The sequence below is a fragment of the Tauraco erythrolophus genome, chromosome 7 (assembly GCF_009769465.1).
Source record: "Tauraco erythrolophus isolate bTauEry1 chromosome 7, bTauEry1.pri, whole genome shotgun sequence".
In the NCBI taxonomy this organism is placed as follows: domain Eukaryota; kingdom Metazoa; phylum Chordata; class Aves; order Musophagiformes; family Musophagidae; genus Tauraco; species Tauraco erythrolophus.
Genome location: NC_141471.1, coordinates 23,430,421 through 23,452,019, shown reverse-complemented (window position 1 = coordinate 23,452,019; position 21,599 = coordinate 23,430,421). Strand labels below are relative to the sequence as shown.

Sequence of the window (21,599 nt, the reverse complement as noted above, 5' to 3'; positions counted from 1 at the left end):
AAATCCTCTCCCAGATTTCTGAATCACATTTGGTCTCACCTAGAAGCATCCCTGGGAGCTCTAGGCTTCTCTCTGATCTGAACTAAAAATCAGGATAAGCAAAGATTAACTCTGCCAAGACTAATGCTTCCTTCCTGGTGGGTCTTATTTCCAGTGCAGAGGAGTGGCTGGACTAATTGTGGTTTTAATAATTATCTCATAGCTTGTTTGGATCATGGCTTCAAATAGTATGGCTCAGAAGGAGCTGGAGAGAGGAACTGTAGTGTCGTACTTTTTTCTCATGGCTCATACCGAAGGTTGGTAAACCTTGGCAAGCTGAGCTGAGCTGTTCCTGTGTTTGGCAATCACTGTACAGACATTGTGACTTTGCGTGGCAGCAGGACCCTGGCAGCAGTGCCAGCCTGGACCACAGTGCCTGCAACATTTCAGGAGGACATTTCTGAAAGCACGGGACTCTTTTTTAGTCCTTAGCTTAGCCTTTACACAGAAAGAGTTTTTGACTGGTTTGATGGTCTGGCAATGGTTCCAGCAGTGACAGTGAGGACTGAAAAGCCCCAGTCCCCTGCTTTAGTGGGATTTTGCAAATGCAGTCAGAAGAATTTCATACTCTTAAGTTTTTAGACTATTGGCTGATCCCAAATATTACAGTCCAGACATGCTCTGTGCCAAGCCTGCCCTACTCCTGCAAAACTGTAATGTATGTATACTCCTATCCATCTGCTCAATGCTTGTCTGGGAGATCAGAGGCAGACGTGCAGTCTGCCCTCATTCTAACACTTTCTAATACTGCATTAGCGTACTTGTTGGTATCACAGGCACTCAGGCCTTTGCAAGTCTCTCTTGCAATGTGCATCAGAAATGTCTCCTCACCTTTTGTTTGCATGCATCGGAGCACAGAGTTTCAGCTGAAGCGGTCGTTGACTTTAGTGAAGCTAAGACAATTCATGCTGGCAGAGTTTGCCCACAGTTGTGTGAAGTGCCTTTGTTCTGAATATTCTATCACCTTTTAACTATTTAGTCACCTACAAAGTTATGTTTAGTCACTGTGTCTGAAAATTACTTTTTTGCTTCTTTTTTTTTTCCATATCAGTCAGAAATTTCTTATTTAAAAGTCTACTTCTTTTCTTTTCTACCCAGTTTGAGTATGCAAATCACTTCTATTTATTTTGCTTTGGGAGAAGACGTGTCACAGACATTAAATAACTGACACTTCTGAGAGGCATTTGTAGACTATCGCTTAGTTTGACAGTTGTATTATTTTCAGAGATATTGAAGAGATGTATTTCAACACTGCGAGTTCTAAATTTAGTCAGATTTCAAGCTGATGCATATTTTTATACTTAAGTTTGTACTTAACTGTACAGTTTTTTATACTGAGTTTGTTATGGATGTTCTTATTTTCATAGACTATAATAAGATCAAGAAAAGATTTTATTAGCCATGACTTATTGTTTTAATAGAGTAAGCTAATCATAGTTTAGCCATGACAATGTAATGAATCTGAAATGTGTAACATTAATGTGTAATATATTTGGTAAAAAATTGTGTGAACCAGAAGACCCAAGAAATTTTTGCAAGAAGATTTGTGAGTTTCAAGAAATTTGCTTCTCAGCTAGATCCTCTGCAGCACCAGTCTCTAAGTCAGGTTGGATATCCTGAGATACACTCCTGGCAACGAGTCCTAATGGCTTGTGAAATCTCTGCCAGGCACTGCTGCCTTTCTAAAGGCATGAGAAGATGCAACAGCATTCACATGCCATAGTCAAGGACACATTCGTCTAAGATTTTTTTTTGTTGGAGGGAGAAAAATTTGCAAGAAACCCGAGATTCAGCTATGCTGAGTCCTTTCCCACCTAACAGGCCATAAGTGATGTTGTCTGTACAGGTGCCTGGTGCCACCTACAGCAGGTGCTAATGTTATTTACATAAATCAGTGCAATGAATTACTTCTAGTCGTGTAAGAATTTAGAAATGACTCACAAAATAACACCTAACCCTGACCTATGCAATAGAATAACCAAACCAATATTTTACAACTTCTATTGCCCATTCAGAACTGGGTGGTTTTTTTTCAGCAATTCTGAACAATCAAGAAAAACCTCCACAGCAACTGCGCATGCTGAGCACTGCTGAAAATCCGCACCTGGAAACTGAATACAGAGTGTGCCAAGCTTTCAGTTTGCACGGCAAAACTGGACTTACAGCTATATTAAGCAATATTTTTTTGTTGATAAAACGAACTAGCATAAAAACACTATGAAAATTCTACTGGATCCATTTTTTAAAAGCACACTTTAATTTCATTAGGGGAGAGCATAACAGTAAACCCATTAGTGACAGACACTTAGTGTATTGCTTTCCAAACAGGAAACAAGTAATTCAATACACAGCTAATAGAATAAGGGAAGACAAATACCTCCGGGTGATTTATCAGGTAAGTTACAGATCATTTTGTCAGGATGAAAAGCATATAGATTATCATCTGTTTCTATAATATGCATGCTAGGTTATTTATGGAAATTACCTATACATGCATTTTTTTTGCATATCAGAGAAGATTCCTTTTTCCAACTATTTTTCTTCTAAACTTTATTCACGATTTTTTCCTATGTAAAATGATTAATATTCATTCAATAGAAATGTTCATATGAATAAAAAGGACGAAGGGATCCTTGAGGGAAAAACTGCGCAAACTGAGGACAATGCAAGGGACAGGGTGTTTTAAGGACTTCACATTCCAACAGCCTAATGGTTGCCAAAGGTTTTGGAGGCATTTCTTCTCCCTTAGAGCCTACAACACTACTTTTCTCATTGTTGCCACCCTATTCTTCTTGCCTGTCTATATCCATCTGGTTTTCCTCGTCTTATGATTAAGTCATAATCTCTTTGTGATAGCAGATTGTTGCTTTATTCTGCCTGTACAGTGCCTGGCACAGTGAAATCGCAGCCTGAGCTCCTAAGCCCCAAGGTAATGCAAACAAGGTGTGACATTGGTATTAATGCAGTACATCATACTGCTCTTTCACAAAGTATAAATGTGAATTTGTCCTGCGTGCTCACAAAAGATAGTATAAAAAAGGGGAGGGGAAAAGAGCTGGCTACAGCTTGAAATCTAGCAGGATTTAGGGCTGTAGAGAAAAATCAGGCAATCTTCCTGCCCTCCTCCATCCCACCTTCCCCAGTGTTCAAAATTCATTTCAGTTTTGCCTGTATTGTGTGAAGAAAGTTCAGGAGAAGCTTTCTGACTCAAGCCACTTATCTAACAATGTGTAACACTTTGCTTGTAAATTCATGTGGTTTCCTCAGAGAGCCCCCATGAGCAGACCTGCCTTTCAGAAAAGCCCTAGATCCTTCTCCAATGGTTTAGAATGTGATATGTTTTTCATTACTGAGACAATGGAGCAATATACATGAGCAGAGAGCTGCCAAGGAGAAATGATGTGCTGTTAATAAGGTCATAGCTACATCTCCTGACAGGGGTTGCTGACTCTTTAAAAACAAGGAAAAAACCCAAACCCTTATATGTTTTCTCAGCCTTTATATCATAAGCCTCAGAGGGATCACAAATAGGGGTGAGAGGGTCACCCCACTCCTGGATGGCAATAGGCAGAAGCTCCATTTATTGCCGAAGTACAAAGTCCCTTCTATCACAGCAGGGATGGCAGAGGTATGTGCAGGCTCCATCCCTGCCAGCCAAGGTCAGCTGAAAAGCTCAGGTCTCCCCTTAGAGCTGGAGAGATAATCAGGAGATCTTTGGCTGAGTCACAAGCTCAGTACACGCAGACCTCGTTCTTTGGGGAGAGATCTTAGCTTTCCTTCCTTCACAGAGACATCTCATGTAACCAAATGCCTTAAGCTGGTATTGATTTATCTCTTCTCATCCTTTTATTGATTGTCTAGAAGAGCACATGCTCGCTGTGGATAGGAGGTATAATTCTCATTTTACAGACTGAAAACAAAGGCAGAAAAAAGGTCAGTGGTAACTGCAGTAAGAGGAGTCTGTCTTTCCACAAATCTAACACTTGGAGCAGGCTGGGATCTTCCAGTCCGCCCACTTCACCAGCTCAGCCAAAGTTTCCAAACTTAGCAGCAGAGATAGTGAAATTATAAACTCTCTGAATTGCACCCACAAGGTTCCCCTGCCTCAAATGCACCGTATCACAGAGCTGGTTATGACAAAGAATGCTGTCGGTGAAATATGCACCCAACAATGTATTGCATAGCATATGAAGTAGCATGGTGAAAGAAAAGACATTTGACAAAAAAGGTGACATATTGCTGTACTGTCAAATTAATGCTATTTCATACTCTCAGTCTCCCTTTCCTGTCAATATTCTAATAGGTGCAGGATCAGTGATGCAAACAGATTGTTTTAATTAAAACAAAACACATTTTTCTACAGAAATTTCAGGGTTTAACTCTTTGAATGCCTGGTTACTGTCAATCTTGCTAGGCCTCTGTGAGTTTCCTACTTCATCTTCTCTCTTCCTTCCCACCACAATGGTTATCAGATGGGCTCCCTACTAATAAAATTCACAAGAGACAAAGAATAGATAACCGTGGATTTTGGCAGTACCCTTGAGAGAATCCTGATCAGGGAAGAAATGGGAAGAGCTTTTGAGGAAAGGAAATAGTTTAGTTTGCTGCAAATGAGTGTACTGTTTCTGCTTGCTTCTTTCCAATACAGAATCAAGGTCACTCACAACATTAAATAAAGAGCAATAATTACGTTATCCAGTTGTGCTTCCCTAGGGTAACTACAGAATAATGTGCTCATTGCCATCCAACTGAGAATGAGGCTTCTTGTTTCTCTACAGATACCATCTTCTTTATCCAAGAGATTTATCATCATTAATTGTCATCTGGTTGCATTTGTACTCTTATGAAACCACATGGGTTTTATCTTTTGACAGACATGAGGGAGCTTCTGTAAAGCACCATTTAGAATAACAGGCTTTAAGATCTTCATGGTTTTATTCTCTTTCATTTGAAGCAGAATCTCAGACCTCATAGTACAAAGATGTGTCACAGATTTTCCTGGCTCCGTTTTTCAGACAAGGAAACGTTTATAGGACTGTGACTCATGTTTTCCTTTTATAATATATTTTTCTACTTTTTGGCCATTCTGTACAAGCATGGGTCTCTCAGGATCCTTCCTAACGGCTGTGTGGTTTAGTCCCTGTGGCTTGTTTCCCACAGCAGAGAAAGAAGACCTACCATTAAGCATCTCACCACCATGGGCTCTTCGTCACACAACCCACATCTCCACATGGCCATCTTTTCCAACTATCAGCTCCATTGCTCTTCACTAACTCCTGCAACATCACAACCTCCCTTTCCTTGGGAGCCTGCAGAAATATCCCTCCAAAAATTATCCTAATAGATGTCAAAGTTTATTCATAAAAGACTTCTCCTCACTCTAGGAAATAGTTGGGCATGGTACTGACTTGCAGAGCTTTGCTCGTGTTCTGTCGTGTTGTTAAGCAGAATCTCTGGCAAGTTGCACAAATAAATCTAAAGTCAGTGGCTAAAAAAATTGACTGTATACCAACAGAAAGAGCAAGACCTTGGAGATTTCCTGATGATCTCACCCTGGCAACACAAACCTGGGCTGCAGGGGTTCTCTGACAACTGATACCTAACGGTTCAGAGACAACAACACATGAAGCAACATTATGCTACTTGAAATAACAGTCTCCACAAGAGTAGTATAAAAATATTCCTCTAGCAGTGACTTAGAATGGAGCAAATAAAGAGTTAATAACAGTAATGACCATGAGGTTTTGTGGGAATATTTTTCTTGGCAAAGCCTGAAGAACCAGTTATTTTCCTTATCTGTAAATACTTTTTCAGACTGTATCAAATGAGAAAGTCGCTGGCTAGGTTTTGGGAAGAGATTCAATGACTCAGCAGAAGACTATGTTGGTTCTGCCACAAAGGCATTTCATTCTGATCTGTTTGAGGGCCAGCTTTGTTAACTGGACAATTTCTTCTTTCTAGATCACAAAAACATTGAGTTAATTACACAAGAAACTAATAGTGATGACGTGAAATCATTTACATGCAATAATCACTTATTTCTTATAATCTCTAAACAATTCAGATGTTACAAGAAGGTAAAAAATTCCTTTTACACCTTGATCTCAAAAATAGACTAATGGGCTTAAACCCTTTTTAAAAGAAACAATGAAGCTTTGTCCCTGACTATTGTGTCCATCAAAAGATTTAACATCCAGTGCCTTCTAACTATTATCTTCATTTATGTTATGGCCAGCTAACCAGATTGATCCCCAAAATCAGTAAAGATCAGCACAGTAGTGCCTTAGGGGGAACCCCAATCTTAACTGAAATTAACACTTTTGTTTTTAAAAAGGTGTGAGGTGAACTGCAAGGAAATGGAAATTGAGGGTAGATGGAAAGGAGGTATCTTTAGCACACCACCAACCTTTGACTATAGAAGAATGAGAGTTCTCAAGTATTGCCAGATTTCCTCCAAAAGAGAGACCTTTGGGTGCTGCTAAGCCTTCAGTCACCCAAGAACTGTCTATGCCTTCAGACAGGCAGGAAAATGTTAGCAAAAAATAAAAGAATCAGTTCAGAACCGGGGCTGGAATACAGGGATCTCATAAGCTAGTATTTAGCTTAGTTCACTCAATTTTTACAACATCAGAAACATTCTTCTGCTTCCAGCACCCCTAGTGAGTGAGACCATAACCGCTCATCCCCAAAGGAAATTACTTACCAGCAGATTCTTGGGGTTACGAGTCTGATAATACTCTTACCTAAGGTCTCCCTGAAAGATGCTTTCCATCCCCTGTCTGCTCCAAAGAAGTCAGTGTTAAATATCAGGAACAAGTTATTACTGGAGCTCTTAATATTCGGAGGCAGTTCTGAGCCACAGAATTTCCCAAGGAGAGGAGCATAGGTGTCTGAGCCATCATATACAGCCACATAATCTTTGTAGCAGGAGGGAGAGATTTCAAGCTGGAAGCTGTTGAATCTGTAAAATACACTTGGAGCTTTAGATATCATATTTTAATTTCTATTCCTATGTGACACGTGTTTTAGTGCTTGAGGAAAGGTCCAAGTAATAGCAATAGCCAAAGCCATACACAATGTCTTATAACTCCTCAAAGGCTGACAGAATTTAACTAAAAGCATGAGCTGGATTTTATGATTTCTTAGCCTTCTTGCTAACTAAAGTGGGAAGTCACAGTTGTGGTGATATTATGCACATAACAAGTTACAGAGAAAGATGTAAGAGAGCCTAAATTTGATAAAGGGGGCTACAGTAGTCATTTCACCTCTTAGTTCAGCTTTCCTCTTGGAAAAGGAAAGACAGAGAGAAAATGATGACTAGCTGAACTTGAATTACATACTTGAGGGCCACTACTTTGCCGTCTCCAACTGTGATGTAGTATGAGCAGTTCATGTTGTTGTGATAATCCAGAACTGAATGGGCTGGACTGCTGATAACACCGACAGAGCCATTGAAAATGCCACCGCAAGCTGTAGGAGAAACAGAAAGAATAGTGATTACTGTCTGAATACCAGCTTGGTCCTAGTCTCATATTTCTTGCAGGAGCTTGTGTTAGTCCTCTTTTAGCCATAAGGAAAGAAAAGTCCTTGATAAATTAGGAGCAGTCTTCTCTGTCATGCCTAGAACTGTTAAATGTGGAGATGTCTATCAAGTTGTGCTCTGCAGTGGAAGACTAGAGTCGATATTGAAGTAACAGGTTGCTAGTAGTTCATACCAAAGGGCAATGACTCCGTGTTTGTGCAGTAAAAGATTGGGTCTGATTTCAAGTGCACTGCAGTCGGACTAGCGGGATAGGGTGAGTGCCCCGTGCAGACTCGTGTCGAGTGTGTCTGGATGAGTTCTGCATGCCTTCTAGCTTGCCAAGAGAAACCTGGGCAAAGAAATTTCTTCATCCATGGAAGCCCCTGAAAGTTTGGCACTGACACAAAAGCAGCCACAACTGGATGCATAGCCCTGTGCTTGACTTTTCTGGAATAACAGTACGCAGAGCCTCATCATCTCTCCACCTCCTGGCAGGGCTGGGGCATTTTGTTCTGTGCAGAGAGGCAGAGTAGTCCCCAGGTGTCACTAAACCTTGTGCTGGGACTCGCCAGCAGTGGGGTGTCGTTGAGAGGGAGGACTGCATACTTGCTCTCTGGCTGAGCAGCAAGTTAAACTCTGCAGCTGTGAACCTAAGGCACTGCTTGGCTTCTCGGGGTTTCATATCATGGATGCTGATGAGGCCAGGATGTGGGTAATGTTTGTTCCCAGCTTCAGTGCTTGAGGGAACAAAAATTATTATAAAACCAACTCTAACCTCCATTGTTTGCTTCAGCCTTTATTTCATAATCTTAACTTGGCAAAAAACATTTCCCTGTGTCCTGTTGATAAATAGCTTAAAGCCACACACAGCTTTTCACGTTGTAAAGGACATACCATTGCCCAGGCCACCACTTTAACAAAGGCAGTCCCATACAGGGTGCTGCTGGATAGAGGCCCTGGCTTCTCAGCTGGCGGCCTGGAGCACCGGCAGATAAACGACAGGAGCTGGGAGGATAAAGAATCAGCATTATTCTACACTAGGAGGAGAAAGACTTTTTCATTTTTTTTCAGCAAACAATACAACTAGAGGGAAGAGGAATGTTAATTGCCAGAATCTGCTTCGTATACAGCAACAGGCTACTAAGGCTGCAGTCATTTTTTCAAATGTCAGAAGTCACAAGTCAGATAGCAGCAACTGACTTGAGTTATGAAGGTCTTTTCCATGAGTAACTGCACATTGTCATTTCTCAGTGCCATTCCTTCTGTCTTATCTGTATCAGGCCATTCATTTTATTTAAAGAATTTAGCCTTATGCTTTTTGCTGTGGCTTTGAACATGAGGAATGTATTAACGGAAATACCAAAGTTAAGAACTCACACTTTTCTCTGCAGTTAGAAAATGAAATAGCTTTCAAAGGTCAGACTACTGTCTCTGCTAATTAAACCTAGAAAATATTAAAATTTGTTTTGAAAATAAAATTAATCTTTTGGGATATTTATAGTTATGCAGATGTAAAGTCTAAACTCAGTTGGAAACTTCTTTTTCTAATACATATTTCCTCTTTAAAACAAAAGAGATCTCATGTGAATGACAAAACGTTTTGATGAAAATACCTATTAAAAAATAAAAATGTATCTAGATCCCATTTTTTATTTACTTTAATACTGGTGACTGCAGAAGAGTTATCAAATGGAGGCATATATATGGGTCCATTTAAAGATCTTGTTCTAGTTCCCATGTTGTATAATGTAGTTTTAGTATAACAGAATCAGACCACTCTCCTGTTTGTGACAAAATCATCTAAATTAACTCAGTTAAGTAAACTTGTGATATTTCTCCTTAAACATTGTAAAAAAAACCAACCAACCAAACAAACAAACCCAAACCAAAACGAAAAAAAAACCTGCCAAAATGGGTTGCATTTCTTTCCTACAGCAAAGGAAAAGTGCTTCAGTTCCTGACTTGGTCCCATGTAGTGCCTTGAAAGGAGGACTGTGAGATAACATGTCAGTCAGTGACAACACACACCAAACAGTCGGATGTCCTGGTCCTGAGAGCTCTTCTGGGCAAGCGCAGAGGGAATATGAACCATCTACATCCATTTAATGTATTCCCAATGTGAGGTACAACATTTCATACACTGAACCTTTATCCAGCCAGAATATTTCCACCGCCTAAAACACAGGACAGTGGCTACTCACCAATTTCTCTGTATCTTGCCTGGAATCCAAAGCCTGTAATGTGAGAGTCGGTGTAGAAGTTGAGCAGCATAGGTCCAAAGACACTGACTGGGGCAGGGAGCTCATTACCACAGAGCGTGATGAGAGGATGTGGAGTAATCTTGGTCCCACTGAAGATGCTCACTCCATCATAAAGACAAATTCCACTCAAGAGTGCTGGCTCTGCATGGATACATAATGCAGAAGCGTTAGCAGCATATTTTCCACGTGATTGCTGAGCTGCAAGTATATAGACCTCACACAAGATAAGAATTAATTCTGTATTACTTTCCATTCCAGGATCTCAGGGTCTTATTTGCTTGCTGAGGAAGCGAATGTCAGTTTTTAATATGCAGAAAAACTCAGGCAGGTAAAGGCAAAGAGACCTTGTATATAAGACATCAGACTGATCTCATTCAACACATCCTATCCTCTGGAAAAGGCTCCAGACCCCTTGAGTTCTTGGGAGTTCATAGTTGAGTGAATGCCTTCTGTGAGGAGATGAGAGGACTTGACAAAAGCGTGGATCTCCGCTGCAGATCAAAGCAATGCACCTTCTGTTACAGGCAACCAACTACCTGGTATTTCTTTCCCCTAAGGTAGAAGTCAGCACTCAGGGCAGGTAATTTTAAATCATTAAGAGTGAGAATTTGGGAAAATGCAAAAATAGTCCATACACTAACATGTTTCAGAGCTGACTTCTTTCTCTCTGAACTTTCTCAAACTTTGTAGTACTAAAACCAAGTTTTTCAGCTTGACTCAGAAGACAAAAAAAAATGTAAATTTAATCTTGCAGTTTGCCAGTGAAAGTCTGTAACTGGCAGTCAGTAGAGATTTGGAGTTGACTGAGCAATAGGAAAAGAAACAATGATTTTCAGGAGCAATCTGCTTTAGGGGGCAAATTGGTACAGGTATTAGGGTGAGTGAAAAGCTGCCCATTCAGAAGCACTAAGAAACACAGAAATGGGGAATGTGGCATTCTACATTTTTTTCCCCATTCGTGTGTAGTTTCTCATTTGCAGTTAGCTTTCTGGAGGAATAAGCCCTCCTCTGTGACTCCCTGACCTACCTTCCTGACTTTCTAGCCACCTCACCGTTTGCAAACAGATTCGACTGAGACAAGAGATCTCAGATGAATTAAGTTCATGTAAGTTTCATGAGGGTCAGTGGCTGTGTTAGAGTGCCAGAGGAGTGTCCCCAAAGAAGGACAAGCTGTGCTTTCAGCATAAGATCTGTGAGCTCGGGCAGAGATCTGCCGAGTACCCTGGGAGCTCAGAGCCAGCTGGGAGCCACGGCCATAGGGAGAAGTTAGTGGTACCCAAGGTGGTACTACCAAGGGATGTAAGGTGGGAACTAGAGAGGTTGGGTATCACGTGGGAGCAAGAAGGGAGCCACATGGGTTATGCAAGGAAGCTGGATTAATGCTCTCAGTGGAAAATGCATCTACTGAAAAGCAAGCTTCGTTAGTTGTTAGGCTTATAGAACAACTTGTCCTTTCTCTTTTTCTTCATCGTTTACAAGCATAACGGAAGCTGAGGTGCCATATGTTTGTTGAGGTTAAGTTGTCATGTTTAGCAATCTACTAGCAGCAATGGAGCAGTTACTTAAACTGCAAAGGATTAATCGGGAATTGTCTAAATTTAACAAGAGAGAGACACTGAGCCTAGAATTGCAGAGGAGTGATTCCTGCAGATTGTCCAGTCAAAACAAGCTGCTTCCTAGTGTTGTAGGAAACAGGATGACTCATACTGAACAGGATGACAAATAGGAATGGAGTGATAATTCTGTTTCACAGGAACAACAAAGTCTTCCCTGCAGCCAGATATATTTTAGAACCTCTCTGGAGTTTTAATTTAAAAATTCTTTCTCTCTCAATGAAGACAATGTAATCTAACATGTTTTACAAGTGTGCCAATAGGGAAATATGGTGCTTGTCTGACTCTGGTAAGAGTAACTAAGCTGAAAACTGCCAGCCACATAAGATAACCGATTACACTGTTAATTATAAAACAATTACTTAAAAATATACTTCATGTCCTACTCTGAGAATACTTGATAATGTGATACAATTAAAAAACATAATCAATTTTAAAATACAAAGAAATGGGAAAAAATGAAACGGAGACAAATACAATTTCAGAATGGAAAATATTTGAGAAAGCAACTTGGGTCCCTTTCTGGAAACACTTCGGAAAAAGGCATGAAGTGAAACAGATTTCTCAGCAAAACAAAGGTCCACAGTACCCGTCACAAGTTGTTTCAAGCTGCTGCACTGGAGAGAATAAGGTGATTGGTGTAGGATTGAGAGCAAAAGGCTTCATTTCTAGCTTTGAAACCTCATTGTTTCGGCCAATGTCACTTATGACCCATGAATCTTGGCAGGACTGATGATTTTTTAATCTCTATCCTGTAACTCATTCTCTTGTTTACACTTCTCCTTAATTTCTCACCATATCAAAATGCATTATTCTGTAAATAATCCCCGGCCTCATATTGCTGAATCCTATTTCCTCATGTCATACTTCCAGTCTCTACACATACTCAGCACATCATCAGCAATTCTTCTCTGTGGTTTATTTTCTCTAATTCTATAATCTTTGATCTTTTCTAGACCAATTTCTGTCCCTTGCGCTACAATGGAACAGCTTTCACAAGTCTCCAGAGATCTTTTCGTAGCCAGATGTCAGACCCACATCCTCCTTGAGCTGACGTGCACTTTCCACATAGCTAGCACTGTTTTTCTTCATAAAACCTTGTCTACTAAGAGCTTTTGCTTATCCTTCTGGCATTACTGTATTCTCTCTTCTGACTCATCCATGAGGATTCAATGAGACCTCTCCTGTCTTTGTTTCTTTATCTCCACATTAGCCCTGTATAATCTCATTTCCAAGGACAGATGCAATGACTATCTCTATGCTGATGACCCCATAAGTCTACTTCCCTCCTCCAGGCCTCTTTCTGTTCAGACTAAAACCTTATTGCTGTCTCTCATCAAAACCATTCAATAGGAGAGCTTTCGCCCTCCTCTCAAGTCTTCCCTTACATCTTCTTTCTTTACAGCCTCATCATTTTGCCTGCCCTCATTAGGTCCATATCTATGATTTGGATCTCTCTAGGTTTTCACATCAAGGCTAGATGTAAATATTGTGAACTGTTTCCAGTTATTATCTTTAAGATAAACTCCTATCTTTCCATATAGCTGTGACTCTCACCCAAGAAATAGTGATTTTTCCAACATGGATACTGTATCATTCGTTCCTTTAGCCTTGACAATATTTCTTCTAAATGCTGCTGGAGAGATCAATTATTTGGCCTCACGTTATGAACACATCCCTCTTTCTCTGAATTGCTGCGTGTATTTGCTTTCAAGGCCTTTTGTTATCTATCCACACTCTATTCATCATCTCTTGGTACCGCTCAGTATTGATGCATTGACTCCTGCCTCCAAAGTTCACATGATAAGAGCTTCAGTTGTCCTTACATTACATTTTGAAATATGCTTTTGAGTTGTCTCCTTTCCACTTAGCAGACATTTCTGTCCTGTCTCATTATTCTCTATAAAATAATTTATTTGATATGATGCCTGCACAAAAAGCTTGACCAAATTTTGGCCCCTAACTATCTGATCACAAATAACAGTGTCCTCTTTTCATCTCTCTGTCTATAGCCATAGATTCTGTTTCATTTTATATTGAGGCAGAACCTGTTTTTTTGTTTAAAGTTTGTCAAAAACCCCGAGGTTTTAGTTCACAACTGTAGCTTCTGGTATAAACGGTAATACAATTAGGAATTACTAGTGTAGGAGAAGTATTATGTGGCTATATACTCCTGCGCAATATATTAACCATCTCCTTAGCACAAGTTACTATTTTGAAAGCAAGGAATTACAAGTCTTTCATATATATATATATATATATATATATCTCCTCTTTCAAAATAACATATTGCAAAACTTTTCTATTGCCTAGTAACAACGGAGAAAGCAGATAGAGAAGACTTCAAAATGAAGCTGTGACTCTATCTCAGACTGCAAAATTACAGTTGCATGTTTAAAAAAAAAGAAAAAAGATAAATAAACAAGTTAATAAAACATTTTTTAGGTCGATATGATATAAACACAATGCAGTTGTTTCATATGGATGGAGTATAAATATTACAGAATTCAAAAAGCAGATATTGCAGGAGGCCGACATCCATTTCCCTTAATTTTCCGCAATTTGGAACTCAGGCTTTACTGGATGTTATACTCATACTCTAAGAGTATTACAGCCATTTAATAATACACTACTGTAGCTGTCCTAGAGTTGTATTTGTAGGGACGTTCATCTGAATAAAGCTTATGAACAAAAGATGGATGTGATTAATTATTTCTTAGATAGTGAGTCTACTAAGACAGATAAGTTTTTTTACTAATTCTAGCATGTTAGATTTGGGTAGACTTTTGCTCCAAGGAGGGAGGACAGATGGAAGACGGTATTTGTCACTGTTGCAGAAGTGGGGCTGAGAAAACATACTCACTGCCATTTGTTTGGTTCTTTATGAAATAACCAAGCACAACAATGCAAGTGGTACTACAAAAAGCAATTGGCAGCCTATGCAACTTCATGAAACAGGCAAATCAAAAGAGAGGCTGTGTAACCATATTCAGTTTGGCATGGGAAGAGGCATTCTTCAGGCTGCAAGGAAATCACATAGACTAAGCCAAACTCCTTTCATAGAATGAATCTTGCCTGTGTTTTGCTGCTTAAATCTTAAGTATCTTGTGTAAGCTGTTGTCTATGGCTTCCTGTAATAGTCAACGGGTAAAGAGAGTGAGATGAGGGTGGTGAAACACTGGAAAGAGGTTGCCCCAAGAAGTTGTAGATGCCACATCCCTGGAGGTGTTCAAGGCCAGGCTGGATGAAGCTTTGAGCAACCTGATCTAGTGGAAAGTGTCCCTGCCCATGGCAGGGGGGTTGGAACTAGATGATCTTCAAGGTCCCTTCCAACCCAAACCATTCTATGATTCTATGACAATCTAAATCAGATATCTATTTTCAGGGGCTCAAATTCAGATAAAACCAATTTTTCTACCTACTAGGAAGCAGCAAATTTAGATTTAATTTTGATCACAAAATCAACACATGCGGTTTCCTCCAGTTCTGTCTTGCTCTGTCACTTGCTATATTTACTGCTTATTACACATCTAATATTTAGTACCTGCATGTCATGTTCATTTAGTTCCAGATGCTGACATTGTATCACTGCTATGTGTTAACTGCCTCATTTAGAGTCATTCTTTATATCAGAATAGGCATCTCATCATAATTGAAAACATAGCTACTCTACAGCAGAGATCTGTGACTAACCCATGAAGTTATTCAATTTTGTACCAATGTGTCACTGCACTATAGCCTATTCTCTTCTGCCTTCTAATTTTCTGAAAAAGATATCTCAACCAGCTAAAGTCAATGAGATATGTATGCCTTACAGGCATTATTTCAGATACTTCATTTCATTACTAAACGACCATGAAAAAAACAATTGGATTTCTTTTGAGATGTCAAATAGGTGGTAAATTATTTTAATTGGACATGTAGCTAACCTTTAAAAACCCAATCCAGAATATCTGTACTAGTATGGTTAAGATTTTAAAGGCCACACTCAGCAACAATCTAAGCAGGTCCAATGCTTCCTTGCATATGGAATAGCTAGAAATATTTTTAACAGATGCTGCCAAACGTTGTCCTGCCTTTGCAAAAGAACTAAGGGAGTTCGTGCTGGAAATCCTTAGGCACATGTGCTAAACATATTCAGTGAAACTGCTGACTAAGTTTTCACTTCAGCATGATAGTTTGCAATATGATGGTTTCAATCTTCTTTCCAGTTTAAACCCAGGCAATTTCTTTTTGCTACAGGGTTGCATTTTAAGATTTTGTGAAAAATATTGATAGTCAACTACTGGAGAGTGTCATACTTCCTCTTTTATAACCAGATGTCCTTTAGCTCATATCCAAAATTCTTTTTCATGTGACTAAGGACTTTTAGTTTGTGTAGCCTAAGGAAGCCTGAAACAATAAAGGAGCAAGTTACCCTGCAAGAAGTAGAATATTTTTAGTATTTATTTAGGTGTATGTTTATTATTATGTCTGTATCACGTCTTTGCTTAAACAATCTTGATAATAAAAGCTTGAATCCATTCATAAATTAACTGAGTGCAGAGACAGAATACAGATCAGTAATGTACTCATAGAGATGTCATATGATTCAGCCTAAGTTTAGTGTATCTGCTGAATAATAATCTTCTACATGAAGAAATTATGTAATTTCTGTGGTTTACAGTATTTAAAAAAAAGAAAAAAATCTTAAAGTAGTAGTTTGTATTAGCGGATGAAAAAAATGTTTCAGATAAAATCATAGTCAAATCAAATCTTTATCTCAGACCTAAATTAAGTTTGGACCAGAATACTTCTCAATTCAAAACAATTTGAAAGCTTAAAAAGAACATTAAAGAAGCTTATTTTCTAACTTATTATGTGTTCTGGACAAAAATTCAAATCATGCACTCCATCTTAGTAACAAATTACTCAAAAATCTCATCTTGACGATTTCAGGTGAACCAAATTAAGATGGTCTCAAAATATGTGATGCCACCCAAGTAGCTTGGTCATACTGATTCCTCTGTGCTATCATGACATCTTCACCCATAAAAATTTGATGCTGTCAAAGTTGGGAAAGTTTTACCATTCACACCGATGAGACCAGGATATTATACCTGTTATTTTCTGGCTAAAATCTGCCAAGTTTGAAAATCTCAAGAGGGACATTTGTTCACGGGTGTATACACGGTAACAACTTTTATAGTAGTCTTTCACCTGGTTTCACATTTAAATGTTCATACGCCCTTGTATAGCACCTGAGTATATATATATTCATTTTATCAGTTATGGAAACAGAAGCACTGAAAAGCAAAACAGCTGGCCTAAGATCAAAAAGATCATAAGATTCATTGACAAAAAAACAAAGGCAGGAACAAACACCCAAACTGGCTACAGTCACTCTTACGCTCCAACTAGCTGGTAAATTCCCAACTTAATTGCTGCAAGCTATTCAACAAGTGAGATCTGTCTTCACTGTTCCGGAAGACTTCAGTGATGTAAAACTGAACCCTGGAAACTATCTGTGTAAATGTTTGTCTGTAAATGATTTTCAGAATGAGCCAGTAAATTAAACTATCAACCATTTTTCATGATAGAAGACTTGTGTGTTTTCAAGTAAGAAGTTAGACTTCATAGTATATACTGAAATTATAAAGAACCAGTTACCTTCCAAGTGGAAAGTCTCAAACTCTAGGATCACCAGTGATTGTGGTCCCCGATCTATGATATAACTGCAGTTCAAGTTGTTATCGTATTGACCAGGGTAGTTAGGAGAGACGATGTGACCTGCAGGGCTGGTGAAATTTACTCCGCATCCTGCAAATGTAAATAAATACGACACAGTTATAATCCAGGCGATAACTTTCTTCTGATTTTGCAGTGAGAAAACCAATAATACACACAAGACCCTCATCTCTCCTTAAAAGGCTGGTCAAAAAAACAGGGACAGTAGCATATATCATGATGGCAAAAGTAGGTCTTACACACACACAGAGCAGTGTTTTTGGGAAACACAGGGCCTTCCCACCTACAGCCTCACATGGTATCTTGGAGTGTCTCGGATAAGATTAGGCCGTAGCCCCGCAACCCACTGACCAGAAGGACGCAGCACTGCTGTCCTTATGGGTTTGGAGGCAGCACGTTTCAAAATCCCTTAATACATACACATGTAGCTGAACTGGATGGAGATTATTGGGGGACATCAGGAGTTTAGCCTCATTTGAAAATACCCATGTTAGCCCAAGTGGTACCATTTCTGCTTCATGCCTGATAGCCAGGAGGATGCAGTTTGCTGTAGGGCTATCTCTGGGTTGCTTTGCTGTATGCAGAGGCAGGAGAGGTTTACAACACAGAACTTCTCAAGCACACAGAAGCGTTCATTTCCATGGAAGTCCTTCTGATCCTAATGACTTGCATGGCCTTGGGGTTTCTCTTTATCTTAAGCTACAGGCTTAAAGGACTGCAGTGGATAGTGAAATGCTGGTATAAGATTAGGAACAGGCATATGAAGCCTGTGATTTTCTCCATGAAGAGGTTGTTAGTTGTTACTGAAAACATTAGTGCAGACATTACAAAAACAAAAGCAGTTTCAGTTCAGAATTCTGTATACTTCAATAGGGTCTTTTTCTAAGCACTGCATTTCTCACTGAATCCAGTGGAGGGAAAGGGGTTTCCTTTGGCAGCATCCTACAAAAAAACCAATCGACAACAATTGAGCACTGCCTCCTACACTTCTGATGCGTTTGACCATCACAAGCACATGCCATAGTGAAAGAAATGTAGAGGACCACCCAAGAAGGGCCACTTGAGCTACGTGAAATGCAAATACAAAGCAAAGCAAAAGCCAGAGCAGGTGCTGAGAAGTAATTTCTTCTAAAAGGAGTTTCTGTGAAGGGCATGGGGCTACATCATATACACGAGAAATTACCACAGTTTCAGCATGTGCTTTGAAAAGAAGAACAGAGATAAAAATTCTAAAGGAGGAGTAGATCCTTTTTTCCTTTTTAAGAAAACCATAGCTTTAGCTTCCAAGCAGTTTAACTAAAAAGAAATAAATTCTTAAAATTTAAAGCCTATTTATTTCTTTTCAGCACACTGAAAAGGCAAAGGTGGCTAAGAATAACTACAAAGTTATCACTGCCTGGAGGATCTCTGGCAAGTCCAACACTGGAGCACACAGTAGCTCCATTGCGCTCAGTAAGGAAACTGTTGGTTTCAAAAGCTAGGCAGAGGCTTTAATGCCTTGTTGGCCTGAGGTCTGAATTGCTACACGCAGATCAAACTAATTCAAGATGGACTAACAGAGCAGCCATCTGGCTTTAATGTTACTTACTGCTTATGAAAGATGCAGAGAAACCTGGCCCAGGAGCATCCTGAGACTGAAATACTGTAGTTATCACATTGTTTGGAGCAACAACAGGATCAGGAGCTGAACTTCCACATCCGGTGGTTAACAAAGCTACTTCTTCTTCATCGTTTCCTCTCCACACCTGACAAGCCCAGATTGGAAACGGTTTAGTGCTTTCAAAGTCCACATAGGTTGTGGCAACCCACCAGGAATTGCATATGCAATTGTTCTTCCCATAGACTTAGGGTAGGATTCATCTCACGCTGAATCTCAAGAGATCTAAATTGGAGCTAGTCACTCTACATTCACTCTACAGTCAGTGGAGACGAAATGACTTCCCCAAAGAGTGAATCACAGAACAACTTAGGTTGCCAGGGACCTCTGAAGGGCATCTGGAGGTCATTCGCTTGAAACTCTGCTGCTGGCAGAACCAACATAGATCAAGTCCAGGGAACCAGAGAAAAGTATTTTATGCACATCATTACCTACCTCCATTTTGTCTCTGCTAACTTATCTCCATACACCCTATGAATAGGAATATCTGTGTATACAATGAATTATTGAATGCAATCCTGATATTATTCATAAGTCAATAGGTAATACAGAGGCATCAAACTGAAAGATCTGGATATTTAACATCTAATCTAAAAATCTAAAAATTATTCCCATTTGTGTTGTGTTGCATTCACTTGTTCAATGACAAGTATCAAATCATGTAGAGAGTTAAAAGGATGTAATTCACAAAAAAACATAATAAATAAAAATATATAATTAAAAAAAAATATTACTTCAACTGTACCAATAGCCGATTTAAATTCAAACAAATCATGCATTCAAGAAGCACATGCAGGTTTGGGTAGGTATTTAACCGAAATCCTCTCAGGGTAATTACTTAAAAATGTACTCAAGGCTCACAGTTTAAGCACCAAATTTCAACACATATATAAAAAGAAACATAGGCATAAATGTTTGATGTTTCTGAGTACTTAAATAATTTCCTGAATCAGGATGTTTATTGCCAAGGATTTCAAAAGTCTCCTTAAGAAAAAAATATTTATTCTAATTACAAATTTATTTTTCATCAATGTATTTGAAAAGTTTTTTTACTGGTACTTTATATGAAAAATATATTAAAACCAAATAATATTTGGTTTTTAAAATAATGTGTTTGAAAGAAGTCTAGTGGAACTAGAACAACCACATGAAATTGTGATTGCTCTAAGCAACCATCCTAGAAAGGGTTAGCCAAGGGTTAGTCTATAAGTGCAGACATATGAATAACCTCATTCGTCTGGCCAGGTGTATGAGGCAATGGATGCTCAAAGGATTCATATAAACAGTCCATGGGCTGGCCAAGAATCTGCAAAGTCACTATTGATTTTGGATTTGTCTTTTTTGGCTGCTCAGCTTGGAATGAATGGAAGAAACTTACACCTATTCCGCACTTTTTCATATCCAGACACCTCCATACCAATCTCAAATTGGACATTCAAAAATGGAGATGGACATCATCAAAAAGTTCAGATTTTTCTCTATAAAGAAAATCTCCAGTTGACGTAGTTTTGACCATGTTATTCAGGACACTTTAGAAATTTGAAATTAAAGCACCTTTATTGGGTAGCATTAAGACTTTCATATTTGTGAAATTTAGTGTAACATATTACATCAATTAATCAGTGGAGCAGGCTATGAAAAGACAAATCTAATAGTATCTTTTTCCAGACCCTTAAAAAATGAGTGCAACTGTCCTTTGTAAGTTAGTGGGTACAGATCAGATGTACAGCTGCTCAAGTCTTCCTACATGTTGTCAAATTATGTTTGCCCTTTATTTCAAGTGGGAGTTGTATTGCTGAGGAGAAAATGAGCACAAAACCATTGAACGTATGCCAAATGCCTGAGAAAAAAATGACACTGTGAAAAATTCAAAGCATGTCCACTCCATTCTATTGCTTTGACAACAAGTGGCTCTTGACAATCTATGAAAGATAAGAATGCTATCTTTGTTTTTTGAGATTAAAAAAAGAATGATTAGTGCAACTTTGACAGTTTATACACTTATAAAGAAGTTTCCTAGAATTATAGTGTCACATTCTTGTTTTTTCATTCACTGGAGTAATTGCAATGGTCTTTTCATTACACTGCATTTTCTCATTATTTCCTGGTTCTGAAATCATATGTATTTTCTTCATATTTTTCATTTTGGGGGCAGCATGTAGGGTGATAGGACCCTGCTGGAGATGGAACTTCAAGAATTCATAAAAATTAAAAACATATACCAGCCCATTCTCAAGGCATATAGAAAATTGACTGTATTGGTACAAGGACTTCAGTTTATATTTCTTGAATTTTGTGCCTTGATAGTCCTAACCATGACATGATTGCAAAACAGGATTCTGGCATCATGACTTCTTAAAGCACTGCTCTGCTGATCTAATGTCAACAGTTATTTTACCTTCACATAACTGCTCTGACAACTTCCATTGCTGTCTGGGATCTGGAAGTTACTGTGGAAGTTCATCTCCAAGTGTTTGCTTTCATGTGTAATGATGGTCCATGTGCATCTGGTGTTCACAGGAAAGTTTTGAGGCCAATGAGGAGACTTGATCATGCCGCTATCCGAATGAATGATTCCACCACATCCTGGAAGAAATAGCAACAGGTGGGTGAAATGTTCAAATATTTCCTGTTGGTGTCAGCTTTGAAGGGCTGCTTGCTTCTGGGACTGCAAGAGTGAGAGACGAAAGTCCTGACATCCATTCAAATTTCATTTACCCCTCTTTCGCTTAATTTTCCTTCTCCCACTCCTGCAGCAAGGAGGTAGTTACACTCTAGAG

General features: G+C 39.1%; 1 protein-coding gene across 1 annotated transcript in view; it reads right to left on the bottom strand.

The window, feature by feature from the left end:
- Nucleotides 1–21,599, bottom strand: part of CUBN (cubilin) — a 146,389-nt gene that overhangs the window by 10,281 nt on the left and 114,509 nt on the right. The window contains exons 54-59 of the mRNA XM_086614334.1: nucleotides 21,218–21,405; nucleotides 18,751–18,907; nucleotides 17,085–17,234; nucleotides 9,763–9,963; nucleotides 7,380–7,509; nucleotides 6,783–7,000 (exon numbers count right to left, since the gene is read on the bottom strand). Coding sequence (XP_086470460.1) covers nucleotides 6,783–7,000; nucleotides 7,380–7,509; nucleotides 9,763–9,963; nucleotides 17,085–17,234; nucleotides 18,751–18,907; nucleotides 21,218–21,405 — 1,044 coding nt within the window. The remainder of the gene's footprint in view (nucleotides 1–6,782; nucleotides 7,001–7,379; nucleotides 7,510–9,762; nucleotides 9,964–17,084; nucleotides 17,235–18,750; nucleotides 18,908–21,217; nucleotides 21,406–21,599) is intronic.